The sequence below is a fragment of the Antrostomus carolinensis genome, unplaced genomic scaffold (genome assembly GCF_000700745.2).
Source record: "Antrostomus carolinensis isolate BGI_N321 unplaced genomic scaffold, ASM70074v2 scaffold44917, whole genome shotgun sequence".
Taxonomy (NCBI): Eukaryota; Metazoa; Chordata; class Aves; order Caprimulgiformes; family Caprimulgidae; genus Antrostomus; species Antrostomus carolinensis.
Window position 1 is genome coordinate 7,663 of NW_010326499.1, and position 7,541 is coordinate 15,203.

At 37.6% G+C, this 7,541-nt stretch overlaps 1 protein-coding gene across 1 annotated transcript in view; it reads right to left on the reverse strand.

Moving 5' to 3' along the window:
* Positions 1 to 983: 983 nt before the first annotated feature.
* HAPLN1 (hyaluronan and proteoglycan link protein 1) overlaps positions 984 to 7,541 on the reverse strand; it is a 30,163-nt gene continuing 23,605 nt past the window's right edge. The window contains exon 4 of the mRNA XM_010171580.2: positions 984 to 1,777. Coding sequence (XP_010169882.1) covers positions 1,488 to 1,777 — 290 coding nt within the window. The 3' untranslated portion in view covers positions 984 to 1,487. The remainder of the gene's footprint in view (positions 1,778 to 7,541) is intronic.

Sequence of the window (7,541 nt, forward strand, 5' to 3'; positions counted from 1 at the left end):
AAAAACTGGTTGCGTTAAGGTATCTGAAGATGAGCACCAAGAATTGCTGCATCCAAAATGAGTTTGCATCAGAAATCGAAATTCCCTCAAATTGGTATCTAGGGAGGACCTAGGGCTTTAGGCAGCTCTGAAAATCCTAGGCACCATGCACAGTGCATGTTTATCTCTGACACTGGCAGATATAGGTAAACATCTTCTACATAGACCACTGCAGTGAAAAGAAGTATTTCCATACTTTTGTCTGTTAACTCTAAGGAGGATTAACTAAATAACTCAGGGCTAGTGATACTATTTTCTCGTCAATAGTTTAAAAAACAGATGTACTTTTTAGATAAAAATGAGATGTAAGGAAATAAAGTGTGTTTTTTTTTTCTCTTCTAAAGCTTAATAGCTGGTTTCAGATTTTATTTAATAATCTTGTTTTAAGACTTTATCATTTTAATATTTTTTTAATTTTTATTTCTTGTGATGTGTAAATAGGTAAGAAATATTAAATATTGTAATGTTCTTTCATTAAGACAATAACATTTCAAAGGCTAATGTAAAATCAAGCTGCTAAAGTTTACAATTTCTCTGTCCAGCAGTTCATTTATACAACTGCCCTGAGTAGATGCTATATGCTGCTTAGCAAATGGCCTTTAAGAGTTTAAAAATAACTCAGTAAAGCTACTCAAAGGTAATACAACACTTCTCAGGCATCTTTAATTGGCTTTAAGAAGGAAATAGGATTTTCTCATTAGTTAATAATACACTCCCTCATGAATGACTTATACACAACAAAAACACAATTGAAATGTTCAGGAGGACTAATTGTGCTTGTTCCTATGCATGGGACCATGAATTTATTTTTCAGAAAGGCAAGATTTTAAATTGTAAAACTAGTCCTACTTTTGTGGACTGTTTTAGCTGCTTTTATTAAACTCTGTGTTGTTCCCATGTGAAACCAGTGAAAACAGTGAATTTCTAACCTACATTGTTGTGAGGTTTTTTTCTCCAAAACCTCACTGATCCCCTTTAAGAAAAAAGATTATCTTATTTCAAAATTCCTGATATAATCAATTTGCAGTGTTTCTCAAACTGATACAAATATGTAAAGTTTGTGCTTTTATAAGCTTCTGCTTTGAGTAGCCTTACATTCCATAATTGTGCCCTAGCAATCATCAAGCTCTATTGCATGCCCCATTCATGAAAAGTATATTTTGTTGGGATGACATAGCTTAAAAGAATTTGGCTCTAAAACTTCCTTACCTAGAGCTTCCATTAAATTATATTAATTTAAAATATCTATGGAATGATACTTTTACAAAAATATTTAAACAAACAAAAAAAAAAAAGAAAAAAATAAATGGGTTTGGTTTATGAAAATGACTCTTTACAGTAAGTAAAAAAGGTTTATCACAGTTTTGGTAACTTGCATGAGTTCATATCGAAAAGAAATCTTTCACATGTTCTTAATGAATTGAAAAACTTTTGTGCTCTAGGTATTTTCAGTTGTATGCTCTGAAACAGTAGACACCGTACAGCTTGTGCTTTTTATCAGGGAAGCCTACAAAGCGAACCGCTGCTTCGTTAGGACTGCAGCGTTTCCTTGGCCTGGAGATTGGGTAGCGGACACTGCCATCAGCCAGCCAGCCAGCGTCACAGCGGTCGTACCCCTGGAGCTTCCAGGCGGCAAATATCTGGCCAACTTTGGCAATCTGAGCTCCATCCTTCAAGCACGCCTGAACAGCTTCATCGTAGGTCAGCTTGGTCGGGTGAATTAGGTAGTAAAAACGACCTAGTAAGAAAAAGAAGGGAAAAGGGTCATTAGTGACATGATTAAGATGATGTGATATTATAAAGGTGGTGTGAGGAGAAATGGGGATGTTCCACTACAGAATAATATCAAATAATGGTTGATTTGGGGCTGTGAAATTTGTACATTGTGCTGTTAAAAATATCTTATTTATCTGTGTAGTGAGTTGATAAACAGAGGGAGTAAAAAAACCCCCAGAAACCAAACAGACTATTTGAACAAAAAAAGGTAGCATTATATTTATTTCTGCTAACTTAGCACAGCATGGCATCCCCACTCTCACTTGCTTTCAGTGGTAACTGAACTGTTACAATGCATATTCATCCTCAGAGGTAGAAAAACAGCAGGAAAAAAGTTTGGGGAGATGGATGATGGAAGACAGCCTGGGATTCAGAGGAGGGCACCTGTTCTGTATCTGATTTTATGGTGCCAGATGCATTTACTAACAAGGTGGCAATGACAATCCAGTCAAATATCTGAGGAATTCCATAGATTTTAGGCAAAGCAGATATCACACAGCTGTAGCTTACTGTCAGAGAAGGAAAATCTGTTAAACAGCCACAGCAATGCAGTTCTACATTATGCTCCCAGCATTAGCTTAAAATCCTTATGAGTTTTCCTCTCAGAAGCATGGTATAGCAAGGTCTGGCCTTTGATAGCATTTGGGTAAGGGTGGCTGGAGGTAACACATGCAGTTTTACTCTCTGATGAGGCAGTGACCTTATTTCTGACTAAGTACAAACACAATTTATTTATTTATCTATTTATTTATCTGTAAGAAAGCCGAGATATTGCACAGCTTCTCAGAAGCAGAGTTTGAGCCTGTGTGAGATCAAACTCATGCTTGTCGTAAGTCTTCACTAGCAGTGTCAAAAACCACGTGCAGCAGTTCTGCATCTCTGTTTCTCTTTAGGCATCAAAGGGTATATCTTCACCGTAAGATGGCATTGAACTGATAGTGCTGCTAAGAAAAATGTGCCTCTGTCTCAAGGTAATGAAAATATGTGCCAGCAAGAAAAGTTCAAAAAGGAAGTCTGCCCTACTAATCCTTAAGCAGCAATAATACTAACATTAATTTCATTTATCAAGGCAATAGGCCTTTCATTTGTTATACTTAGGGTTATTTATCATCACTGATTTGACAATTAACCAAATATGAGGTAGAAACGGATTGCAGATGAATAGTATTTATCTGAAGGAATAATATTTTCCAAATAAATTAACAACTTTTCAATCTGACTGTCCTGTAAAAGGCAAGTTAGCTGAAAAACAAAGGCGTTTATTCATATGGGGACCTTCTAATTCCAGAGCACGGTCTTGACTTCCTAATTAAGAATATACGCCAAAATAATATCCTTTTTCTTCCTCATAAAAAACAGGCAAACAGAATTCTGCTCAGTTTCAGATTACTTTCTTGGTAAAGGAAGAGCAGTGAGCAAGATGAAGAATTACGTCAGCTCCAGATCCCTGCAAAATACACATAGCTTTTTTCTAAGTGAAGAAATATCAGATGATAATATAAAGATAATCTAATTAACTTTGTGTAAAGGTTGGAAATTGTATACCATGACAAGAACATTAAAAAAAAAAACAAAACCCAAAACATTTACATTGCAGCTGTGGTGAAGAAACTTTTAAAAATTGTCATTGCTGTCAGAGACGATATCTACAGTATTTCCACAGAAAACTGTTGAGAGTAGATACTCTGCCCCTTTGTAAAATGCTTGCTCAACTCTGTTTCAGCAAGCTGAGAGCATTTACAAGGTGTTGCTAAAGAGTATGTTTATTAAGTGGAAACCTGTTTCTACTATGTTATTAAGAGGTTTCCCCAAAGCAAACAGAATTTCAGACTTAGGGGATCAGGGATTTGGACTGATAGTATGTAAACTTCACCTAGCTTATTAGGTGCTCTTCAAACCATATGTCAATGGAATGTAATTTCCTAGGGATTTGCACTAAGGTCAGGCTTTTGACATATGACATCAATAATAAAAACTCCTGTACTCTGCCCCTTCCTTCAATAGGAGAACTTTAATAGCAAATCTCACAGGGGTGCAACGTGTATCCAGAATGTCTGATTAAATAAAATTCTGTTAATGAACTCAGTACAGATTTGCTGTTTCCCCCCTGCTAATCGGTTAGAAAGGTTCATAACTGTTCAATCTTAGCATTTATTAATTGATGTGAAAGGAGAGGGAGGCATTAACTCTCTGTCTCTCATTAATAACGGGTAGTTGGGTCACTCCTCCAGAGGATGAGTGTGCTTGATTTGACTTCTCACATCCAAATCATGGGGCAGAGGGTTTATGCAAACCTAATCCAGCCCCATCTATAATAGCTATTTTAAGCTTTTGCATGTAACAGAACAGCTTAAAGAGGAAAACTTGAGCACTTGACCTAAATATCCTACACCCTTGTGACTGTGAGTGTTTGAGGGAAGCACCACCCTTGGAGATTTTTCCAAGCTCAGCTCTAAATTGACTAAGTTTTTATATTGCAGCTGGGTGTACCAGACAGTGGCCCATCATCTTCAGAGGCACAGAAAAGCAGTACCACCCTATTTGCTATTTTCTATATGAAAATGTTAATGCAATCCCCTCAAAAGAGGGATTTTGGTTAAGTGCTCGCAGAAGATGCCTCCACGTGCATCCAGCCATTGAGTATTTAAGCACTTGGGCTCAGCCCTAAGACTACTCCCAACAGGCTACTGGCTTTCTGGGGCAGCCTCTTGCTCAGCCTCGTGTCTTTGATGCCGTGCAAGCTCTGCCAAGCAGAAAGCCCTGCCTGGTGGGTGGCAGCACACGTAGGAGGAAGGCTGAGTGTAGAACTGCCTTTGCAGCCAGCAATCGGCGTGTACACTGAAAAGCCTACGGCCACAGAAATCAGACAAATTGTTTTACTGTGTAAAGAGCAAACTGCTCTAATTTGTGGTTTCATACAGTCATAAAAAGGCATTCTCAGCAGCCAGCGGGTGTATCTGTAGCTTGCACAGATAGATGACAGGGTAGACCCTGTCATCTGCTCAGCAGACTTGGTTCAGTATATCTTATAGCAATACTAAATCATTGAGAGAGGCCATTGTTCCTCAAAATTGAAGAACATGTTAAAAATTTGTGATGTGTGAACAATTTTTAAAAATCCTCTTCCATCCTACCCCCAAATATCAGCAGTGAATGTGGTGACTCAGAAGCAACCACTACTAAGAAAGGCTATGAAATTTTCTTTTGGGGAGGTTTGTTTCTCTTTTTGGAACAATGGCTACACCTTCCCAGAGATAAAATGTTCTGAAATGGTCAAATGAGCAGTCAGCATGCGTTGTTCAGAGATGACCTTCTATACCTTTCTCCCATTTAAATGGTGGAGGTAGCTAGTTTATCACATGCCTTACTGTATTAAAATAAAGGTTGTTCACAGATGCACTTTTAAGATGACTCCTAAAATTTATTCTTTGCATTTTTAACTTTGTTAACATGATATTTTTACTTCTGCTAGTGCTGATAACAAATCAATTACGCACTGTGCGCAATGTATATCACATAAAGTTAATGAGCAGGAAGTGTGATACAAGCTCTACTTATACCTTTTTTTCTTTGAAAATGGTTAATTACAGAGGAACTGATAGAGATGTTTATATTTAGCTCACTTAACACATTTCAATGCAAAAGATTCCCACGTTTTTTTCTTTGAGAAATTCACTGTTATTCTTCGTAAACCCTTTGAAATTAAGCAAAGAATAACCACTCAGCTGTACCATCATATGTTCTTTGTTCCATGCCTTTTGTGCTATGTGGGGAAGACTGCAACAAAAGGATTTAGCTGCATTTATTCCCCTGAACTGGTGTGCAGAAGCCAAAATTGACCTTCTAGAGAGAAGGTATGGAAAAGGAACATCCCAGTTCCTTGGGGCAGGGATGGGAGAGAAAATGAGGTGGTCTGCAGCCCTTGCAAACTTTTGGATCATAGAAGGTTGTCCTACCACATGGGGCAGAAACCTTTAACTTTTTCGAAGAGAACATAGACTAACTACTGTGAAGTAAAAGCAGAGGAGAAATTGGCTGTGAGGAAGCAGATCTGGGCACACAGACATAACAAAATTCCAACATGGAATTTCCAAATTTAAGTTGAATACTTCCCACTTGTACTTATTTATTTTCAATAGTCTTTATCAACATGAGGAATGCAAAAGCAGGTTGAGAAACATGTTGCCATCCAATAGTTATCTATATAGAGACAAAAAATTATGTTATTTTACAATATTTTGGACAGCATTATGCTAATGCTACTCTTTGCATGAAACACGTAACTTTGTATTCTCATAAACTGGTAAATTGCTGGAACTACTATTTACAAACTGTATTAAATATTTTCAGGTTTTTGGCTTTGCCTGCACAGACACAAAACATGAACCGTTCTTCTATGAACCAACAGAATGACTTGAGTATGAAGCAGTTACACAGCAGAACAAAATGTTCAACTATTGCATTTACAGTAGTCTAAGAAAAGACACTGCAGAGAGTAATTTCATAAAGTACCAAGATTATTTTATATTGCACTGCAGATAAACTTTGCTAAACCAATTTCCCTCTGCAGGTAACAGGAATGCAGGTAGAATTCTTCACTAATGGTATAAAACCCAATTTTTAAACAGTGTTTTTTGGTGTATCCAGCTCATCACAGATGGGATCCAACAATTCCAGAGTAAGAACACTGAACCTGGAATTAAACTCACTGCATTTTCATTTTTCACCTTAATGACTGAATGTAATTTTGCTGGTCTGTATCTTTTCTATATCTTTCTTCTTCAGGTAAAAACCAAGCTTTGTATGTATTTTAGACAAAGACTTTTTAGCTTTGACTGTTGAACTATTTAAAATTGAGTCCTTTTCTTTTTTTTTTTTTTTTTTTCTTTTTAATGATCCCTGAGATTGTAATGTATTTGGACTATTTCTTTCCCTGAAAAGAACCTACTTAGCAGAAATCTAAACCTCACTTACCCTCTTTTTTTTCATAGCAGCTCCCACAATTGACACTCTTTGAGCTTTTTTTTTTTTTTTTTTAATCTCACTTTATATTCCCCTCATCCTGGGGCCCTTGGCATTTTTCCAGCTCCCTGACATAAAGCTGAAGGCTTCTCTGTTTCATACCATCAGGAGACTCCACTGCCACTGCTAGAAATGCACAGTGTCCTAACCACTTCTCATTTTCCTTGGCTGTTCCTGAGCTGAGAGAATCAATATTGGATGGTGCAGAAATAGCTTTTTGCCCATAGCCACTACCTTTGGCAATTGCAACCTGGTGGCACAATGGGTGATTATAAGCTTTTCCCTTCACAGTGAGAAAGCTAACGTATGCTGTTAAGCATACATAAGTTAAGCATTGAGCTGAAAATAGGGAGGTGGCATTTTGGGAGTGACTGGGTTTATTGTGGATATTAAGGTAAGCTTTGGACATGAATAGCGGAGAACCTAGCAGGGACGTGTGAGGATAACGTAACACAGCGAGTTGCTGGTTAAGGAAATGGATGCTGAAGGAAGGAGAAGTCCAGATTTTCTGCTGACACCTAGAGAGACTTACGTGGCCCTGAGCTGTAGGGAACAGCTCTATATATCATCCTGTTGCTGTGTAATATTCTGTCTTGCAGGTCAGGTTTAACAGACTCTCCGAGGATGAGATTCATTTTCATGTCTTTGATTTCTCTACTACCCGTACACCTTATCCTCACCTTACCTCATTCTTCTTTCTCCCT